General features: G+C 28.5%; 9 protein-coding genes across 9 annotated transcripts; 4 read left to right on the top strand and 5 right to left on the bottom strand. All coding sequences in view use genetic code 12, as the record gives it.

The window, feature by feature from the left end:
• Positions 1–378: 378 nt before the first annotated feature.
• ARP8 (Arp8p) lies at positions 379–3,093 on the bottom strand (the record flags this gene model as incomplete). The annotated part of the gene is made up of 1 exon (XM_051760940.1): positions 379–3,093. The coding sequence occupies one exon, from the start codon at positions 3,091–3,093 to the stop codon at positions 379–381; it is 2,715 nt and encodes a 904-aa protein (XP_051616592.1).
• Positions 3,094–4,113: 1,020 nt separating this feature from the next.
• Positions 4,114–5,088, top strand: LSC1 (succinate--CoA ligase (GDP-forming) subunit alpha; the record flags this gene model as incomplete). Its single annotated transcript, XM_051760938.1, has 1 exon — positions 4,114–5,088. One exon carries the CDS (start codon positions 4,114–4,116, stop codon positions 5,086–5,088), a length of 975 nt encoding a protein of 324 aa, XP_051616591.1.
• A 237-nt stretch (positions 5,089–5,325) lies between these two features.
• Positions 5,326–5,829, bottom strand: KGF55_000645 (mitochondrial 37S ribosomal protein mS41; the record flags this gene model as incomplete). The annotated part of the gene is made up of 1 exon (XM_051760937.1): positions 5,326–5,829. The coding sequence occupies one exon, from the start codon at positions 5,827–5,829 to the stop codon at positions 5,326–5,328; it is 504 nt and encodes a 167-aa protein (XP_051616590.1).
• A 243-nt stretch (positions 5,830–6,072) lies between these two features.
• Positions 6,073–10,536, top strand: ESP1 (separase; the record flags this gene model as incomplete). Its single annotated transcript, XM_051760936.1, has 1 exon — positions 6,073–10,536. The coding sequence occupies one exon, from the start codon at positions 6,073–6,075 to the stop codon at positions 10,534–10,536; it is 4,464 nt and encodes a 1,487-aa protein (XP_051616589.1).
• Positions 10,537–10,620: 84 nt separating this feature from the next.
• On the bottom strand, positions 10,621–12,027 carry ISN1 (IMP 5'-nucleotidase; the record flags this gene model as incomplete). The annotated part of the gene is made up of 1 exon (XM_051760935.1): positions 10,621–12,027. One exon carries the CDS (start codon positions 12,025–12,027, stop codon positions 10,621–10,623), a length of 1,407 nt encoding a protein of 468 aa, XP_051616588.1.
• Positions 12,028–12,407: 380 nt separating this feature from the next.
• On the bottom strand, positions 12,408–13,754 carry RPS42 (40S ribosomal protein eS4; the record flags this gene model as incomplete). The annotated part of the gene is made up of 2 exons (XM_051760934.1): positions 12,408–13,182; positions 13,741–13,754. 2 exons carry the CDS (start codon positions 13,752–13,754, stop codon positions 12,408–12,410), a joined length of 789 nt encoding a protein of 262 aa, XP_051616587.1.
• A 603-nt stretch (positions 13,755–14,357) lies between these two features.
• KGF55_000641 (uncharacterized protein) lies at positions 14,358–15,140 on the bottom strand (the record flags this gene model as incomplete). Its single annotated transcript, XM_051760933.1, has 1 exon — positions 14,358–15,140. The coding sequence occupies one exon, from the start codon at positions 15,138–15,140 to the stop codon at positions 14,358–14,360; it is 783 nt and encodes a 260-aa protein (XP_051616586.1).
• A 2,744-nt stretch (positions 15,141–17,884) lies between these two features.
• FGR38 (Fgr38p) lies at positions 17,885–19,753 on the top strand (the record flags this gene model as incomplete). The annotated part of the gene is made up of 1 exon (XM_051760932.1): positions 17,885–19,753. One exon carries the CDS (start codon positions 17,885–17,887, stop codon positions 19,751–19,753), a length of 1,869 nt encoding a protein of 622 aa, XP_051616585.1.
• A 1,481-nt stretch (positions 19,754–21,234) lies between these two features.
• Positions 21,235–22,236, top strand: KGF55_000639 (uncharacterized protein; the record flags this gene model as incomplete). The annotated part of the gene is made up of 1 exon (XM_051760931.1): positions 21,235–22,236. One exon carries the CDS (start codon positions 21,235–21,237, stop codon positions 22,234–22,236), a length of 1,002 nt encoding a protein of 333 aa, XP_051616584.1.
• Between the last annotated feature and the right edge of the window lie 96 nt (positions 22,237–22,332).

Here is a 22,332-nt window from a genome sequence, read left to right as displayed (position 1 = left end):
AAGCATCCGAGACACTTTATTCATCAGTAGAAATGATGAAAATTGGAAGATGTAGGGTTCTTTGCTCATTAAAAATTGGTCTTATAAGATTTGTTTCAGTATCTAATTAATAATAATTTTTCTCACTACTTCGTCTTAATTTTTGATTTTTTTCGCATTAAACTTTCTATTTTAGACCGGAAATTTTGTGAAACATTCGAATGAAAAATTAAATTTTTCGTCTTAATTTCCCCACTTTAATATTTTTATCTCTTTAGAACGCTATTAGAGAGGTTAGACGATATTCATAATTTACTTTTAATTTATAAGTAATGGTGTAGATGTGAATTGTATATTACAAAGTATCCATATATATAGTTTTTATTATTGAAAGAATTTTCAATAATTAAATATACTTTTATAATATAAACTTCTACTACCTAATAAATCCCAATCTTTTTGATTTATCCACATTTCATTAACAACTTTTAATCTTGAATAAACTGATCCACCTTTCCATGTTAACATAGAAGGATCAAATTCTCTTGGTGTTGGTAAAATATTTATTGGTATATGATTACCTTCTTCAGAAATTTGATCATAATAATTTATATCTAAATTTAATTCTGTTTGTGAATCTATAGAATCAAGAATTTCTTGAGATAATTCAATTTCTTCTTCATCTTGTTGTTGTTGTGGTGGTTCTGGCTGAGGATCTTCACCATTGGCAGCAGCTTCTTCTTCTTTTGCTAATTGTTTTGCTTCTTTTGCTTCTTTTATTGCTTCATCTAATAATTCTCGCTTTTTTAAAGTATTTTTTCTAACTTCACTTGTTAAATGATCCATTATTGAATCAAATGATGTAGTTGATAAAAATTTAGGTCTCCATATATTAATTCTATCAGCTAATATTAAATCATAACCATTAATTTTTGCTAATCCTCCTCCAACAATTAAAATATTATCATAAAATTTTTTCATTTTTGATATATCACTTGATAAACTTGCATTTGTTATAGATTCAACTATTGCTTTTTCAATTGGTGTTTTATTTAAATTTAAATTATTATTAAATCTTTCAATTTTTTTTAAATTATTATTATCTTCTTTTTCTTCTTCATTATCATTATCTATAAGTCTTAATAATAAATTTCTTTCATCTAAATCACAATAATTTAAATTTGTTTTTAATTTATCTTGACTTTTCAGTTTAGGATTACTTGATTTACCACTATATTGATCTAACGCTTTGGGGAATAAATGATTTAATCTTATATTACTTGGTTTTGTTGAACTAAAAATGGAAGGATTCAGTGATTTATTTTTTTTGGGAATTTTTTGTAATTGAAATAATTGTGGGAAAAATAATCCCATTGGAGCTAACATAACTTCATCAAATATTTTAAATTCAAATTTTTCGGTTTGTTGAAATGGATTTCTTTTATAAAAATTATATAATTGAACTGCTATATCTGCATCTTGAAATGTAATAAATTGTTCTTTTAAATTTTTAGCTAATTCCCAATCATATGAATTTAATAAATTAATATCTTTATAAGGAAACCAATTTTCAAGTATTAATTTTACAAAAGTTTCTGTTATATTATCACCTCCATATCTTAATAAAATTCTTGAATCATTTATAATCATACCTTCATCAACACAACTTATTTTTGTAGTTTGTGCTCCAACATCAACTATACATGCAGTTGATGCACCTGCACCAAATGTAGCAGCTACTGCTTCTTGAAGTATACCTAATTTTCCAAATCCAACAAATCTTAATAATAAATCACTCCAAGTTTCAACATAAGTTTTATCATATAAATCAGGTATAATAAGCATTACTTTTAAATTAGATACATCATTTATATCTAATAATTTTTGTAAAGAATCTTTTATAATATTTGTTAAATCTCCCAAGATTTCTTGTCGAGATTTATAATCTTTTGAATATTCATTAAAATTAGCATTAATCATTGGATATCTTAAATTCCAACCATCTTCTAAAATTAATTTTAAAGCATCTTCTCCAGCATAAAATTTTTTTGAAGAATCAGGTTTTATCCATTCTTTTTTATTTGGATCATTATGATCTGGTATTTTTTCGGATTCTTGTTTTTTATTATATCCTGCAACGGTTTCTCTTGAATTCGGTATTATTCTTCTTTTATAAAATCTCATTCTAGCTCTAAAATCTTTTGATACTAAAGCTCTTTGTTCATCAAAATCTTCATCTATTATAATTTTATCATGTTCTTCATCTATATGTCTTTCAGGTGCAATTACATCTAACTTAGGTTTATTATTTCTAACTGCTATAACATTCGGTATTATTTTTGGAACAGCATCTGTAGCTCTTCCAATTCTTATATAAGTAGATCCAGGCTGTAACACTATTACATCTTCTCCAATTTTCGCTTTTTCTTGTCTTACTTCTTCAGTTTCATTTTCACCTTCTTCATCATCATCATCATCATCATCAACAACAACATCAGTTTTCTTCTTTAACTCATTTTCAATATTATTTAAATCAAAATCATCAAAATTTTTAATTTCTTCTAAATTTTTTTTAATTTCTTCTTCATTCCCACCACTTTGTTTTAATTTTTTTAATTTTGCAGCTAAATCTCTTTCATATCTCCAATTTCTTATAAAACTTACTTGTTCATCTTTTTTTAAATATTCTGTATAATAATTTTTTTGATTTAATAATGCAATTGGTTTAATACTTGTTAATCCAAATCCATTTTCTTGTTCATATCTTGCAACTCCTGAATTTTTTAAATTTTGAGCTAATGCTGCTGCTGCTTTTTGTCTATTTTCTCTTCTTCGTTTTAATTGTTCAGCACTTGTCTTTTTTGGTGGATTAGTTGTTGTGGTAGTTGATGATGTCGGTACTGGAGTAGTTTCAGTTGTGGCGGCTGTTGAATTGGGTTTTTGTTTTTTGTTTATATGTTCTTCATCATCTTGTTTCGTTCCATTTTCTATTTCTTCTGGTTCTTCTGGTGGTTCAGAATGTAGATTGAAATCAGCTTGTGATGAAGGTAATGGTGTTGGTGGATCTGTAGCTATATCTGGAGGTGAAGTTGGTGGATTTAATGATTCCAGCATTTAATGAATGATTGATTGTTATAGGCTTTGTTTTGGCTGATGTTGATGTTGTTTCATCAATTATTTTTTCTTATTTGAAACTCGTTCGTTAATGTTTTTTTGATCTCAATGCATTCTTTGATACAATTTTGCAACACTAATTTTTCTTCGCGACCTACTTATTGCATCATTGAGCTTAGATAATTCCATGAATGATTGTTATGCTAGACGTAACGATCTTACCTCAGTGGTCAGAGCTTTTCATAATGCATTAATTTAACTTCGATGAAACAAATTTCAGATCAGAATTTAGATAAAGATCAATTACTACTTGAATTTTAACTGCAAAATTGGTTTTAGAAATTCCAATGTTTCAAGTTCAATTCAAATAGCTACGCAGAGAAGATCTACGATTGTTCTGACGATCTTGAATCCGGAAGGTAAGTATTGATTTTTTAGGCTCGTGCTGCATGCTTAATTGTCTCAATCATTAATCAAAATCTTTCACCAATAATTGTTACACTTCTTATACGACGCAGATGGACCATGAAATCAAAGCCCATAGTTTCTACATAATCAGGACCTACTTTTAATTATTCACGATGTAGGATTTGCTCTCAGAATTATCAAATATTTTCTTTTGAAATTTGTGCTTAGAGAAATTTTTCTCCGAGTCCTGGTTTCAGAATTTTTAAATGAAGTAAACAAAAGTATTACGTCAAGTAACACTCGATTTGTTCTTAGATCGGGAGATCAACTTTCAACTGGAGGAAATAAGCCTCAGGATCCCAGATCAATCGATGTTTGGCTTACACTCAGGTTGAGCTTCACTTACAAATTCATTTCGGTTGTTAATTTTAAACCGATAAACAACGTTCTCTTCTATAATTATTTTTTTTTCACTCTAATTTTTTTTTTGGTTCAACAAATCAAAATTCTAAATTTTTTTATAAAACACAGTAAACATAGCGGAAATAGATTCAATTCATCAACACTTCCTACTTTTGCTATCATTACACATCAATTGAATTATATTGAACAATGTTGAGTAAACAATTCATTCGTGGTTTCAAATCAACCGCACCTGCTAAAAATTATGCATCAACTATTCCAAATTTAAAAATCAATAAAGATACAAAAGTCATTTATCAAGGTTTTACTGGTAGACAAGCCACTTTCCACGCAGAACAAGCAATTGCATATGGTACACAAGTAGTTGGTGGTATCAACCCAAAAAAAGCTGGAACTAAACATTTAGATAGACCAGTTTTCGGTACAGTAGCCGAAGCTATAAAAGAAGCAGGTGCAACTGCTACTGGTATATTTGTTCCACCACCAGTTGCCGCTGCAGCAATTGAAGAAGCAATTAGTGCTGAAATCCCATTAGCTGTTGCAATTACCGAAGGTATTCCACAAAAAGATATGGTCAGAATTGCTCAAATTTTAAAAACTCAAGATAAAACAAGATTAGTTGGACCAAATTGTCCAGGTGTCATTGCACCAGATCAATGTAAAATTGGTATTATGCCATCAAGTATCCATAAAAGAGGTAGAGTCGGTGTCATTTCAAGATCAGGTACCTTAACTTATGAAGCAGTTGCTCAAACTACAGCTGTTGGTTTAGGTCAATCATTAGTTATTGGTATGGGTGGTGATCCATTCCCAGGTACTAATTTCATTGATGCTTTAACTTTATTCTTAAAAGATCCAGAAACTGAAGGTATAATTTTAATTGGTGAAATTGGTGGAAGTGCTGAAGAAGAAGCAGCTGAATTCTTAAAACAACACAATTTAACTAGACCAGAAGGAGCTAAACCTGTAGTTTCATTCATTGCTGGTATCTCGGCTCCACCAGGTAGAAGAATGGGTCATGCCGGTGCTATTGTTGCAGGTGGTAAAGGTGATGCTAACTCAAAGATTGCCGCATTAGAATCAGCAGGTGTCAAAGTTGAAAAATCACCAGCTAGATTAGGTAATTCATTATTAAATGAATTTAAAGCAAAAAATTTATTATAAGGAATTTTTCTTTAAATGATATAATGGTTAGACATTGATAATGAAATTGTGTAATTACTAAACAACTCCTTGATAATGAACATTGATCAGTCGAATTTATAGAGAATATATGATCCTATGTTTAATTTTACTATGATGAATTAATTTGAAATTTACAATCCGATGAAGACATTTTGTTTCGTAAAAATGACGTTACACAATAATGATGATCTATTTACAAATATGAATTTCACTTTCTTAAAACAATCTTTCACCTCTGTTTTCTGCATCCATTTCTTCCTGACTGAATTTTTCTTTATCTTCCAATCTTTGTAACGCTTTTCTTTTAGCAATGACGGTTTTAGCTTTTCTTTCTCCTCCATTCTTTTTCTTGCCTCTTTTATGTTCCCTTAAAGGTTCTAAATTATTTACAAATTTATGTTTCCATCTTAAAAGATATCTTCTTGTTCTTGTATCAATTCCTATTTCTTTCATTTTCTTGCTTGGAGTCTCTATGAATTTGTTCAAATCTCCTTCGAATGCATCAAGATGTTCCACACAGTTACGTCCTATTAATTCTAGGAATGTTTTTAAGTCATGTACATTTTCTTTAGTTCGGGTTGATGTATTTGTTTTATAATTTGTGGATGATTGTGAAAAGAATTTATAGGTGATTTGATATGCTGGTTTGGTTAATGGTTTGGTGCAATGTATAATTGAGTTCGGCTGTATAAATGAGGTTCTTATTAGTGATCTAAACATTGTGGATATATTCGAAGTTCGTCTTGATGTTTGACTTGACTTGATCAAATCACTATTGAATTGAAAATTTTCAAGACGTCTAAAAAAGCGCACAAAAGTGGTAGCATATACGGCTCATTTGGTAGGTCCTGTTGTTTACCTTTTTCCGTTTAAATTTGTTCTTTGATATTATTATTTAAGTTTCATTTCATTTTTATATTCAAGATCACGATTACGAATATTAAGACCTCAAGCTGTGATCAGATGGATAGCTTAGATCAAACTTTACTAACCTATGTTCAGCAGCAAAATTTAAAACCATTATCACCATCAAAAAACTTAAACTTACCAAAATATGACATCAAAACCTTAGAATCATCATGTATTACTTCATTAAACGAATCCTTAAATAAAATCGAAATTAACAATTTACAATCAATACATATTAAATTACAATTTTTGTACTCAATTTACTCCAAAAATTTTACATATTGGTTAGGAGTACTAAAAAAACACCAATTATTCATCGTAAGGTTATTCGAATTGAAACAAATAGACGTAATTTCAGATCAACTTGTCAGCTCATATTCACAAATTTGTTACAGTTTAAATATTGAATGTCAAACAATTGATAAAAAGACACTAATCCAGGGCATACCGTACAAAGCTTGTGACGAGCAATTGGGTCAAATAATAATAGCATTTCATTTTTATACCTTGCAATGGCTAGTACAAAATTTGATCAAACAAGAAATAGATATTGAACTTTTAAAGTTAGTCCCGTCATTATTCTTATCAACGGGTAACTTGAGACAGTGGATTTTCAAAAATGATGGAAACAAAAATAAGTACACGAACAATTGCATCAAATTACTAAACGCATTCATCAAAATAACTGAAAAGTTGGGCATAGGGTATGAGTTAGAAGTTTCATGTTTGAAGATTAAATTAATGGAAATTACTGGAAATAGTGAAAAGATCGAGGAAATAACTGTTTTAGCAGGGGTCGAACCTTTCCTTAATGATTCCAAATCTATTGAAAATATTCATATATTATCTCGCAAATTACTCGATACAACACCACAGCAAAAAGTTACAAATCGACGGTCAAGCGATTTCACTATAACTTTCAACAATAAATCAATTATAAATAAGGACTTTTTGATCAATTTGTCGAAAATGGAGTTAACAGACGCTTCAACAAGTGGAATTTTAAAATTTTTTATTGGCTCCAAAAACTCAATCAAACAATTATCATCACTTCATCTAGAAATCTTAGATTCAATTACCAAATACTTTTCTCAACATTTGGAAAAAGATTCATTTCACTCCTTGGAAAAACTATATGAGATATTCAATCATTTTAAACTTGAGAAAAAGTTGAAAAACTTAAGTACCCTATTACTTCAGTTAGGGAAAAAGACCAACAATGAAATTATTTTAGATTTGTCAGTCACTCGGGAATGTGAAATAGTGAGGCAATGGCCAAATGATGACAATTTGGAAAGACTTATACTGAAATTAAACACATTAAATCACATTGATTCAAAACTTTTTTTGACTGTATTACAATCATGTCCCGCAAAGAAAGCAGTGATAGGTTGCATTTATAAACTCTGCCTAAAATTCCCAAACCTTTTGCCATGTTTCAATCAGCTTGAGGAGCATTCAAAAATTTCATACGTATTGGGATTATTAACCTATAAAGACGTCCTGGTCAAGAGACATCAAAAAACTATATTTTACAATTCAATAATGAGTATTGTAAAGGATGTCAACAACACTCGAGTTATTCTTGCATACTACAATGTAAACAATATTGATCATGACGCTGAAATTAGCATTTTGGAACCCAATTTCCTTATAGCTTCTGGTTTAGAATTATATAAAATGTTAGGATCATCAAATTGGAATCAAGATATTTTATTAAGGTGTGTCAATGTTTTACAACAATGCACAAAATTTCATAATGAAACTGAGCATGTCATGGCGAGGCAAATAATCTTGGGTCTCAAATACAATGGAATGACCAGTGAATTATATCATTTGATTAACACTTTGAGAGAAAATGAATTCAACGACCCATTCAAATTATTTTTGGAATTTGAAATGTGTCATTGCAGCTATAGATTATCGCTTCATTCGGATTGGAATCAGTGTTTGGACAATATACATGCATTGATGAAAAATGCCAAGTCCTTGAGTCTTCAAAACGTACTTGACTATAAACTTCAACGAATAGCATATTTGTGCAAAATTGAAAGCTATGATTTAGCTATTCAAAAATTTCAAGAATTGACATCTGTTGTCAAACTGAGACCAGAATTTGATATGTCAGCTTCCAAGTCATTACCACTCGTTGATAAGATGAAAAATTATATTATTTTAGCCAAGTTACAAATTCTAGCATCTCATTTAAATTCAAATGACTTGGTTTTATCTTTCTCAAACATAAAGAATGCTATTCAATCATTACAATCAATTATTCATAACTGCCCCAATATTACAAAAAAATTTGATAATGATGATATTGTGTGGGAATGTTGTCATTTGTTATTCGAGGCATATGATTTGGCAATCGAGAAGTTAATTGATTTAGGATTGTCCAAGAATATCTATGCGTTTTTGAAAGAGTGGAAAAAGTTAAACGAAACTCATCAAATACCAATTGTGAACCAAATTAATTCTTACAAAATCAGGATTTATGCTTCTTTGTTGAATACAAATAAAATTTCAGAGACAATTGTTGTGGAATGTGATCAAGTTTCGGAGAATAAAACTGTTCAATATATGAAACAATTATTAGAATCAACCCAAACGAAAGACATTCCTCATTTTTATCAGTTTGATTCAGAAAATATCGTAGAAAGTCACTACGAAATAAAGAAATATAAGTTTCTTCAATTTTTTACGGTACCAATTCATGATGAAATAGTCAAGCTCGAACTTTCTTTGAAAAAATGTACAAAAGAGTTGAGTAGCTTTGCAACTACGGTCACATTTCCAAACTCGGTACAAGTTTTCCCATCAGTTACAAGCGGTGAGATAGTGTTGGACCAGAATACAATGAATAATTTTGTAAAACTTGGTAAAATTAAAGATCAGTTATTGAAGATGTCTCAAAGTTCAAAAATGTCCATCATTCAGAGAAGAAAATATTATTACTTGCTTTCCAAAACTCTTCACATAATAGCTTCAATTAGTGCATATAAGGGGAAAGATTTGATTTATCAACTATTTTTCATACAAGATTTAGTTAAATTTGAGCCATTTCAAAATAATAGAGCTCTTTCATCAATAAACAAAATAGGCCACATTCCTGAACTTAGCATCGATCATACCAATGACTACTTGAAAATTTACTCAACATTTAAAGATCAATTAAACAATCAGCTACCATCAAATTGGAAAATTATAACCATCGATATTTGTGAGGAAACTGGTGACATTTTATTGTCAAAGTTCGATAATACCCCAACTTTATTAAGACTTTCTTTGTCAAGGTTTGAAGAACGAGAGTCAATAAAAGTATCAAATTTTGAAGAATTAAAATTAAAATTCAAAACCATATTTGCAAATAATAGAAAATCTACTCAATATTCAACCACTTCCTTAGTTAAAACAAGTGAAGATAGAAAAGAATGGTGGAGAAAAAGATTTAATTTGAATTATGAATTACAAGAATTATGTGAACACGTTGAGAATTATTGGTTTGGTGGATTTAAATCAATATTCTCAACTTTAAATGATGAGAATGATTATCAACTTTTCAGAAGTGAATTGATTCAAATTTTACAAGCAAATCTATCGGTGAAAATCAATCTGACAATCGCTTTGAACGAGCTTGTGTATAAGTGTTTTTACGGCTTGGAACAGTATGATCGAGCACTTGTTGATGATTTGTTGAATTATCTCTTTGAATTACTACAATTTCATCTTGAGATTAATAAGACATTCAGTATGGAAAAGATCCATCAAGCATTACAAGAATTATATGAAAAATATCCAAATTTAAGAACAGATGATAACTCACACATTATATTAATTCCAAGTAGTCGTTGTTCATTCTTTCCATGGGAATCACTAAATTGTTTGAGAAATAAATCTGTCTCAAGAATGCCAAGTATATCTATGCTTCTAGAAACTTTAAAAAATCCAACCAAGACAATAGCATCAAATGTTTACTATCTCGTCAATCCTGGTGGTGATTTACAATCAAGTGAAAGTAGATTTAGACCATTTATGGAAACACAGAAAAATTGGAAAGGAATAATAGGATCAAAACCTAAAGAAGTTGAAATTGTCTCAAATATTTTAAATTCTGATTTATTCATTTACATAGGACATGGAGGTTGTGAACAATATATAAAAATCTCAGATTTAATAAAAGCAACAAAAAATCAAAGCTTACCTCCTAGTTTCCTAATAGGATGTTCATCTGGCGAAATACAAGATAATGGGAAATTTGAACCACTGGGTTTAGTTTTAAGTTGGTTGAATTGTAAATCCTCAGCTATATTAGTCAATTTATGGGACGTGACGGATAAAGATATAGATGCATTTACAATTTCGATGTTTGAAAAATGGGGATTATTTCCCAAGAACAATCAAGAGAATAATGAACACTTAGCAAATTCTATTAGAAAAAGTAGGGATGTTTGTGTTTTGAAATACTTGAATGGTGCCGCTCCAATTATTTATGGAATTCCCATATCATTGAATCATTAATAACGGACCATGTAATGAAACACTTATTTTGCATTTAGTAAATTTTTCTTCTATTAGACTCTATAAAATTATTCTATATTTCATTCAAGCTTCATCGATGAAATTTATCAAATCATCTAGTATGGCTACTGTTTCAGCTGGATTAGCAATCCATACAGTACAAGCACTTAATCTTGCTTTGAAATCATTAGCACCTAAACTTGCAAATTGATCTCCAATATGTAAACTTTCTGCTTTTGTTATTGGACAAAATTCATTACTTGGATCTTGACAAAGATATTTTTGCAAGGATTCAACACCAAGAGCTTTATCTCCTATATCTACCCATACATCACTACCTCCATTAAATGCACAAACTTTTATATCTCTTAATTGTATTAAAGCTTCATTTGAATCAGAATAAGATGTTTTTGAACCTCTTAATATAATATTTAATTTATTTGAACAACTTAATACCATTTCTTCCAATTGTTCTCTTAAAATTTTATGACCTTCATTTGGTATTATTCCTACTGATCTTTCCTTTTTAATAATTGTTGTTGTTGATTCAAGATTAAATTTCATTCTCAAATGAAGTAAATGTTGATATATTGTATCCATTATGTATACTATCTTATTATTATCCCAACTTCTAACTTGTGGTAATAACCATTGATCACTTGGTATAAATTTTAAACCTTTCATTTCATTATTATAACGAAATAAATAATTTGATTCTGCTCCCATTACTAGTAAATTTTCCTTTTGTCTATCACTCAATATGCAATTTTCACTATTGAAATAATCTATTAATCCTTGTAATCTTTCATGATATTTTTCTGCTCCACTTTGATTTGGATAACCTGCTGCTGTAACTACTCCAACAAATAAATCCAATTTTAATAATTTCACTAATCTTGTTACAACTGCACTATTTTCATTAAGTGATTGACCATCTTCATATAAAGTTACATCTCCATCGAATGTTATAAGTTTCAAATGAGCTTTAGCTTTATCTTTATAAATTTTAGTTAATGCCATAATTTGAGCAGTATTTAAAATCATTCTAACATCATTAAATGAAGGACTAACTAATCTTCTTTTACTTATTGCTCTTCTTTCATCTTCAACTAAAAATGCTTCAGTTAAAGGTAAGGGTGTAAAAAATTTCCCTAATGAAGGAACTAAATTTCTTAATCTACTACTTGAATTTCTTTCTGGATTTTTATCATTAAGTTCATCAATTAAAATAGTATGTTGAATTAAATTTTCAACATCTTTGAAAATTTCTAAATATCTTCTTTGACAATCTTTTGCAATAACTTTTTCATGTTCTTTTAAATAAATATCTGAATCTTCTGATATATTATATAATTCTGGGAATTCTGAATCAAAACTTTCTATATCTGCATGTAATACAAACGGACCTGCTAATAGTGCTTTAATCCATTCTATAAATTCGTCTCTTCGATGTGATTTTAATGCATACTCTACTCTATATCTTGATGTCATTTTTGATTAACGAATGTAGTTTGGAATTAATTCAATTGAGCTTAAAAGTAATATGTAATGACTAGATAACTGAAAATTTAAACTCCGCTCAAATCAAGATCCAAATGCTCTTACATATATTAGGTTTTGTGTAATATTGAAAGCAAGTTAACAAATTATTATTTTGCAGTCAAATTTGAAACACGTTTTGAAAGTAACAATCACTTTTATTACATGGCTTTGTAGACATACTCAATATCACTGGAAAGAGAGGACATATGAATCTTAGAGCAGTATAAAGAATTTGACGAATCCTACAAGCTCAGTATTAAATGTATGAAAATAATATTACAATATAAATGCTTGAAACTAAAAAAAACTCAATCTAACCCTAACCCATTCTATAAACCTTGTTGTTGTCTTCTTCTATCTCTTTCTTCAGTAATAGATAATTTAATACCTTTCCCTTTTGGTAAACTAACCCAAGGTTTTCCATGTTCTTCACCAATAACGAAAACATTACCTAATCTAGTTACAAAAGTATTATCTAAAGAATCTTTTATATGAACTAAATCAAAACCTCCTTCATGTTTTTCTCTATGAGTAATAACACCAATTCTACCCATATTTCTACCACCAGTAACCATAACTAATTTTCCAGTATCAAATTTTAAAAAATCAGTAATTTTACCAGTATCTAAATCAATTTTGACAGAATCATTAACTTTAATTAATGGATCTGGATATCTTATAGTTCTACCATCATGAGTTACAACATAAGGAATTCCTTTTTTACCTAATTGAACTTTTTTAACCTTACCTAATTTATAATTAGCTTCTTCATTTGAAATTCTATGAACTGTAAATCTACCTTTAACATCATAAATTAATCTGAAATTTTCATTTGTTGCTTCTAAAGTAATAACATCCATAAAACCAGCTGGAAAAGTTGAATCAGTTCTAATTTTTTTATCAACTTGAACATGTTGTTGCATTAATATAGCTTTAACTTCTCTACCATTTAAAGCATATTTAAGTCTATTTCTTAAAAATACAATTAATGGTAATGATTCTCTTAATTTATGTGGACCTGCTGATGATCTTGGAGCATAAGCACCAGATAATTTATCCAACATCCAATGATGTGGAGCTGCTAATCTTTTTAAATGTTTCTTTCTATATGTTGGTTAGTTAACGAATTCAAGGATTGAAGTTGAAGGAAGACTTGAAAAGAGGAATATAGGGAACACTACAGTACGAGATCTATATCTAATCTTTCATCGTTGAAGCTTTAATGAAGATACCTAAATTTTGTGACAATTGACTATCGAATCAATAGTATCTTTCAAAATACTCTTCATTCTATCTCATCCCCAAATATACAAGGTCCCTGCTCTTATACAAGACTTGAATTGAAGATGATAATATCAAATATGAAATATCCCTCGAACCACTATGGTCCTCATCAAAAAATATGACACATTGAAAAAATTTAGAACCCCAGAAATAAAACTTCAAAACATAAGATGAAAGATCAAATATAAATCAAGACAAGGCTCCCTAATTCCTAAACCAATTCTGAAATTTCATACAACAAAGTACAAAAAATTCAGAATCAGTTGGTACTGCCATGGAAAAAGTTTCATGGGCTTACTTTGTATTTTCAGCAAAATATTAAAAATCTTTGCTTACTTTTCGTCTTCCTTTCAAAATAGAATCTATTTTGAAACATACGGGCCTCTTGCCATTTTTGATTTATAATGATATGAATATAAGTTGTTGGTTGTTGTAGTCAATCAAAAGAAAGAGGTGAAAAAGAGAATTGAAAACTTTTTGTTGTAAAAAATGTTTTATTAACACTAAAAAAAACCCTACTTATAAAAATACACACGTGCATTTAGTCACGAGAAAAGTCACGTGAGCTCAGATTGGAGGACCAACTAATATTGTAACATATGTAGTGAATATGGTCCAGCTTTTATCATACTCAACAAGCAAATACTTAGTTTTTACGTAGTAATTCTCAACGTTTTAAATATCTTTATTTATTAAACTATTTAAAAATAAATATAGCACTATAGAAACAAATAGATACCAAAAAAGAACTAGTATGAAGCTAATACTATAGAATTGTTTAATTCATGCTACTAATTTGCTGCTTTATTCGCTTTAACGTAGTAGTATTTTACTTTTCCATTGGAAAGAAAACCTCGATGTTTATTTGATTAACTGATGAGTTAAATTGGACCTGCCAAATACTCTTTCAATTACAAATAACTAGATGTGGTGTTGTAACAGATAAATCAACTGCTTTAAAGTATCCTCTTATTGTATCATTAATCTTAAAAAAATTAATCCTTTTTAAAATAAGTTGGTTCAGTTCCTAAAGCACCACTATCTTGATTTTTAATTTCATTTTCATTAATAATATTATAATTATCATTTAATATAGTTAATTTTTCATTATGTAAAATTTCAGAATTTTTTAAAATTTCTGAACCAGTCATAACTTTTAACCAATCTAATTTTAAACTAAAAGGACCATATTGTTTATCTAATAATCCAATACCAACAGTTTTAACTTCAGATTTATTTAATTCTGAACCATCTTGTATTACACCCCAATTAGTCATTACAAAATCATTTAATGGTATAACAATAGTTTCCCATTGACCAGGATGATTTAAAAATAATCTATGTTGAAATAAATCAGTAACTAAAGGAGTATTAGCTTGAATATTAACTAAATATTTTCTTCTATCACCTTTAACTCTCATAACTAAACTTGAAAAATTAGTCCAATCCCAATATTTATCACCACTGAGCCAACTTTGTGATTGATCTTTAGTTCTAAACATTGCATAACCTGATCTTGTAATAGTTGGATTATTTTTAGGTAAATCTAATGATAAATTTCCAAAAAAATGACCACATTTTTCTTTTTCATCATAAGTAAAATTTACAGTTGAAAATCCACCAATTTCTTTATCTGATCTTATTATTATATCATCAATTGATTGTTTTGGATTTGTTTTAAAATCTAAAATTGTTGAAACTGATTTTGTTAATTCATTTTGTTTTGAAAATATTGATTTTATTAAATTATTTGAACCTAATGTTTTCATTGACATCATTTTTGGAAATTTGATAGTCAAGGTTTATTTAACAAATTGATAATGAGTATAGATATAAGTGTAAGTATATATATATAAGTGCTTGTAAATGGTGGTAGAAAGTGTATGAATTTAGATGATATATGTTGTAAATTCAAATTTAAAGTCTTACTAATTAATGATGATAAGATTGATTAATTTTCTATTTTTTTCTGTTCTTAATAATAAGTAGGTAGATAATATAATTGTTAATGAAAATTAAATGAAACCAAAAGTATAATCAATTAATAAAGTTTTCTGAAAAATTCAAAATTGAAAAATTTAAATAAGAAAATGATAGAGTATATATATGCTACTTATATATTGATAAAGTATAAAAGAAGAATAGGAGTAAAAAGTATAAGATCTACGTAAGATAAAGTAAATAATATATAATTGGGCTTGTACAATAATAAAATAATAATAGATTAGATAATGAAATCAAGGAGGGGTTATCAACATATATAGAAGATATACGTATATTAATATATACCTACTTGCATATATTAGATATTAGTAGTAATTTGCATTCGATAAGTGGGGAATGATAACTGATTAATAGTTATAATATTTAACAGCAAGAGACAAAGAGAGATAAATTAGGGAGAAAAAATAAAGAGAGAAGGAGAGAATTAGCCAGAACAAATCGATTCTAGATGGTAGCATTACTAAGGACTATTCCTAATAATAATTTTGTGGTCTTTTGTAACAAATAAAATCAAAAACTCGGAGTTTGATTTTGTGCTGTAATATTTTGTGCTAGAGAGTTTACGATAAGATAATAATTAACAAGGATATAAAATTTGGAATTAAAAATACCCAATCCCAAAGGAATCTTACTCAAACATTTTTCCTTTTAAAATCCAACAACTTTTTAGTATATATCCTATAAACGATGACTAAATCAAGACTTGCTGTATTAATTACCTGTAATGAATTTTTAACTTACTAATGACAGGTCTAAACTATTTTGATAGATGAGTTTTTGAAATGTGGAGAGAAACTGAAAAATTTAAAGCGGAGTAAAAAAGAAAACGTAAATGTTACCATAACAAAAGAACCAAAAAAAATATATTCATTGCATTTTATTGTTGTAGATTAATTTGATAAGGGAATTAATGTTGAATAACTTTTCAAAAATCAACGTTTGAGCGAATTTAATATACAATTGTGTACATTCAAGCTATTTGTTGGAAGCAAGTATGGAACCAATTTTATAGTTTTACAACGTCTTCCTTTATACAACCGTTTCTAAGAAATAGAATGTATCATCAATTTAATCGTGAAAGAGGAGGTTAAAAGGTTTGTCCATATTCATGTAGTCTAATCATTTTTTCAGAAGCTGATTCGGGATACTACTTCTTAATCTCCTGACTTAATCTTATTTCTTATTTTATCAGCTTTTTCAAACAGAGTTAAGAAGCAAATGAATAAATTATCACCTGTCGATACAAAATTTATTTTCATGTGACGTAGCCATTTCAACACTATCAGTTGATATATTAACATTCCAATGATGATTAATCAGTTCATTTATTCAATATTTATATGAATCTCCGGCCTATCTGAGAAAAGTAGGAATAAAAAAATTATAAGACCGATGTACTCTTTTTCAGACTTAAATCGAAATTTTTGTTGGACTTTTATAAATTTTTAGTACGTTTTGGGTAATATACGTCGGTAATTCGGTGTTTGATAATTAACTAGAGGGGTATAAAAAGCAAAACTTTCAAATTTTTTTGAACTCAAGTAGACTAATAATACACTTATTGCAGCAAAGACACTTGAATGGACGACTATAAACTTGATTTTAGTTCTTGAGTTATTGTGGATTGAAAGTTAAAGAGTAAAACATGACGATTTCTCAATTATGTGTTTGTTATTCTATGGGGTGACAGACTTACTTTCATTCTAAAAATTCGAGTTTGTGACATGAAAAACTAATATCAAAATTCATGAGAAAAGTCCTTCACTGATTCGACAATAAGAAAGTGAGTCGAAAGATATCGCATCAAGCTTTGAGTCACACAGTTGCTTGTTCAGATCGCAAATGGATTGTGGCAAAATCGATTTCATAATGTTTAACTTTTATCACTCGACTATGAGATCAAGCAACTAGACCTGATCATTACTTCCATCATTCATTATTATCTATTGGAATATACGTTAACGATTTAGTCCTCCACATACTCACACGGTCTCCATTCTTCACTCCAATTTTCACTTTATATTCGATCTCATGATATAAAGTAAAACAGTCAATCTGTCCATATAGGAGAAATTTGAGCCACGGTAAAGGTTTTTGCGATTTAGTCACTGGTTTAAGCACTGAGATCTAAGTTTTAAAGTAATTCTTTTTCAGTGAGAATTTGATAATGCAAGCAAGGAGACGTTGCAAGGAGATGTTGAAAGAAGGTTTTCAAATACATAATTGAAATTCAGATCGAATTTTAGTTCATTTTCACATTGGACTCTAAGCAAATGTAAACCCAAATTCAAACTGGAGTACTGAATTCTTGCAACGTTAGACCACTCAATACTTTGAAAGCTCCGGAAGTGATACATACTAAATGTCAAACTAACCTAAAAGATAAATTTAGACGAAACCAATTTGAAACGCCATATGGTAGCCAGAAAATCACGTCTAAATAATTTTGATTTTCAAAAAAGTGGCAACCAAAATTATCCATCAATTCATATCAAGATAATCAAGACTCACCACTCAGATGGAAGTATTTCTCAAATTACCCAAGGAAATACTATCATTAATTTTTAGTAACATCAAAGATAGATCTACAATCAAAAGCTTATTATATATTCCAGGTTTACAACATATCGCTTTAGAACGAAAATATCCAAAATATGAAATAAATAATTACAAAAATTCAATTGAAACGTTAATAAATCTTCATCAACAGTTTAAGTTTATACCTTCAACAATCATTGGGAATGTGAAACAAATCAATCAATTAATAAATGAGCCAAATTTCAGATTAGTCAATTATGAGGTAAAGATTTTGAAAACTACTAGATTTACTGATCTAGTCTCGATCTCAGATAAAGTTTATATTGTTGGCGTACACTTGAATCAATATTTAGAACCTTTTGTTGGGTATTTTAAAAAAGATGAAATTAAATCATTCCTAAGTTTTGTGGAAAGTACCTTCTTGCAATCATTGACAACATCACATTTGAATATATTCACAGTTTCTTTTCCAAAATCTTTGAAGCAGCTAACGTTAAATGAAGGTTACAATATTGAATTGAATATAAGTGAGTTACATCATCTCGAATCATTTGATTGCAAATATCTTCACAAGATGAGTACATTGGATAATCTTCAGCTCCCATTATCTATCAAAAATCTAGCACTTTACTCTTGTGATTTTAAAACTTTAGGTGATTTATCCAAGTATTATAATCTAAAATTACTCCATATATCTTGCTGTCCTGAACTTTATGATTTAGGTGTTACATCGTTTCCCGATTCATTGAAAACTTTCAATTTCGTCAACAATTTCCATCCTGGTAAAATAAACAAGTTATTAGACGAAGAACGATTTGACTATATAGCAAGTCGGCAGGTTCATATAGATGGTAGGTTTAGGTTCCCTAGAAATTTGAAGAATTTGAAGATTTGCGATACTATGCAGAGTCTAGAAGTAGGAGATATTATGGTGATTAGGAAGACACTTGATATTTTGGAATTAAATAGTATCGGACATCTTGAGCTAGACGAGCTTTTAGTCAGTTTACCAAAGAAAATGTCCGAGATCATCATAACAAATTGCCGAGTTGTAGCTGAAGGTCATGTCGATTTTCCTGAGCTGGAGCGGATTAAATTTACCAACAATGACGTATGGTTTAATTGTTTAGATTCAAATTTGAACCAATTAAAATCTTTGAAGGTGTTGGATATGTCAAACAATTATTGCTCATGTGGCTCTGGTCTATACCTACTTGATCCATTGGAAATTTTAGCTAATGTAAAAGAAAATGTATGTTTCGATACACCCAATTTGCAAAACTTAATTTTGAAAAAGTCCAGGTTTGATGGTTATGATCCTTATGAAAGAATTTTATCTTTTCAAGTTTCATTTAAATGTGAAAATTTGACCAAATTGAAGATGTTAAATTTACGTGTCAAATCATTGGATTTTGATCATTTTCCCAATTCATTAGAGGAATTAATAATCAATAATTTAAAATTGGAAAACGTTCAAGGAAATATTTATAAGTTTGATAATTTAAAGAAATTAGATTTGCAAAATAATCAAATAACTTACTCAATGTTGAGTTCTCAAGAGTTCCCATTCTGCTTAACGCATTTAAATTTGTCAAACAATAATATTGAAAATTTAAATTGTTTGTCTTTATATAAATGTATTAATTTGAAAGATTTAAACTTGAGAGAAGTAACTTCAAAGGATAAACCAAGAGGTGCGAGTCGATTAAGGAAATTACTTTTAAATCTTGATACTAATATCGATGCAATTTTAACAAACTATGATTTAGATGTGATTTTTGAAATTGTCAATGGAGTTGAAAAAAATTCAATTTTCAAGTCTATTTATAAAAAAAGAAGAATTGGTTAATCACTACTTCAGCTATGGTTTGTCTCACTATAAATGCGATTGAATGAAAATTTTAATTTTTGAAACATACCGAAAACGATGTCTGAAGGGAAGGCTGAGAAGGGGTTTAAATTTATATTTACTATTAATAAATATCTACAATAATTTAAAGATATTATTTAGCTTTAAAGTAACATTTTATTTCTAAAAAAACATCCTACAAGCCAAAGTTGGGTTGATTTAGTATTGTTGATTTTCAATTTTTTAAAATTAGGGGCGGATGTTATGTAGGTACGGATGTCTGTTTCTTCATTTCAGGCCGAATTGAAAGGTGAAAAATTCTTCATAATCATTTGTTTTGAAATTCTGATTCGAATTTGATTCAACATGTTCAAAATATTTGTTTCAAAATTGAATGCAAAAAAACCTGAAAATAAATTACGCTTTTTTGTCAACAAACCTAAAATAAAAAATGAAGTTATAGAGTTTAACCTATTAAAAGTAGATATTTGAACCTTGAATGTGCTACATTCTCTCAATTTAAATAAAGTTATTATGCCTTTCATTTTTTACCCCATAGAGCAATTATTCAAACTTTAATTAATTTAGACCTGATTATTAAAAACGAGTTAAACACACGAAAGGTCTGACAAAAGTGGAAACTCCCTGTCTGCACGTCTTGTCTGCTTTCCCTTGATACATATTAAATAGTTAAGTCTAGTTTTACACTGAATTGACTTTGACCATTCTTGTGTCTAGACTTGATCAGTAAAATGTTGATTACAAACGTTCACGAAATTTAATTTTAAAACTCCCAAATTTATATCATGTAATATAGCTCAAGAACGGTTAGTGAACAAGAACGGATAGTGAAGTTCAATCTAATAGATTTATGCATCAGAAATTGATATCCAAATATCAGCCGTTCCGAGCTGCAAGTAGATATATCCGTTAATATTTTTAATATGTGATAGTCATGTGATAAGATATTTCCTATCAAAGGAAGCAAACAACAAAATTGAATTATCCGTCATAATAATTATTAATAATTTAACTTTTCAAACTTAAGTGGCTTATTTTTCTTTATATTTTTTAGGAAATATGTACCTTAGGTAAAGCAAATTATATACAACTCACATCTTCTCATTTATTACGTGATCAATGAACTAAAGAAATTAATTTAATGAGAGACTTTTTTGAATATTTATATAAACCCAATTACATATTCTGTTGGAGTTAAATGAATATATATATTACTGCGAAAAAGGTATTAAGATTTTGAAAAATATAATAATTATTATCATCAATAATAACTTTAATTTTCAATAAATTCATTATCTCCTGAAAAACAAACTTAATTACTGAATTAAGATAAAGAAAAATTATATAAATCATCAAATAATCATCAATTGATATTTATCAAAAATTGCTATTTCAATTTCATCTACAAATCAAAATATTTTATCCCATCACATCTTTGAATCTAAATCTAAACGTCAGCAATGTCTCCAAATAGATCTAAATTTTTCAATCCAGAAACAGCTCCATATTATGATCCAAAAGAAGATAGAAGAGTTGTTTTAATTACTGGTGGTAATACTGGTATTGGTTGGTATACCGTATTACATTTATATTTACATGGTTATATAATTTATATGGCAGGTAGAACTGAATCAAAAGTTTTAAAAGCTTTTGAAGATATTAAAAAGGAAGCAGAATTAAGAAATTCAAAATTAGATAAAATTCATCCAGTTGGTGAATTACATTATATTCATATTGATCTTTTAGATTTATCATCTATACCTCAAGCTGTTAAAGCTTTTAGTGAAAAGGAATCAAAATTAGATATTTTAATTGGTAATGCAGGTATTATGGGAGTTCCATATAAAGTTACAAAAGATGATTATGAAATTCAATATCAAGTTAATTTTGTTGCTCATTTTTTATTAATTTTAGAACTTTTACCATATTTGAAAAAGGAATCAAAATCTGGTATTACTCCAAGAATTGTATTATTAAGTTCAATTGGTCATAATTTTGCTTCATATAAACATTTCAAACCAGAACAAAATAAATTAAATTGTTTCCCTAATTCAATATATACTTGGGTAAGATATGGTATTGCCAAAACTTCAGAAATTCAACTTGTAAAACAATTGGCAGTTAAAGAACCAGAAATTTTATCAATTGCAGTTCATCCAGGTATTATTTTAGGTACTGAATTATATAATCATTGGAGAGAACTTCCAATTGTTAAATATGCAGCTAATGCAGTATTTGCTATTAGTGATAAAGTAATGGGAGTTTCAAATGAAGAAGGTGCTTTAGCTACTTTAAAAGCTTGTATGTCACCTGAATTAAATCTTAAGAAAGATAATGGTGAATATTTTGTTACTGGTGGTGTTGTTGAAAAACCAAGTAAAAATGCAAGTAATTTGAAATATGGTGAAGAAACTTGGGATTGGAATGTAAAAGAATTACAAAAAAGAGGTTTCAATGTTTGAAACTGTGTTTGATGTATATCAGTTTTACTTATTTTTAAGATCTTGGAGGTACTCTTTTAAATTATTTTTGTTCGATATAGTTGTATAGACATTAAT

This window comes from Candida pseudojiufengensis (genome assembly GCF_024610245.1).
Source record: "Candida pseudojiufengensis strain CBS 10847 chromosome Unknown scaffold3, whole genome shotgun sequence".
In the NCBI taxonomy this organism is placed as follows: Eukaryota; Fungi; Ascomycota; class Pichiomycetes; order Serinales; family Debaryomycetaceae; genus Lodderomyces; species Lodderomyces pseudojiufengensis.
The sequence above is the reverse complement of the archived record's forward strand: the minus strand, read 5'-3'. Positions and strand labels throughout refer to the sequence as shown.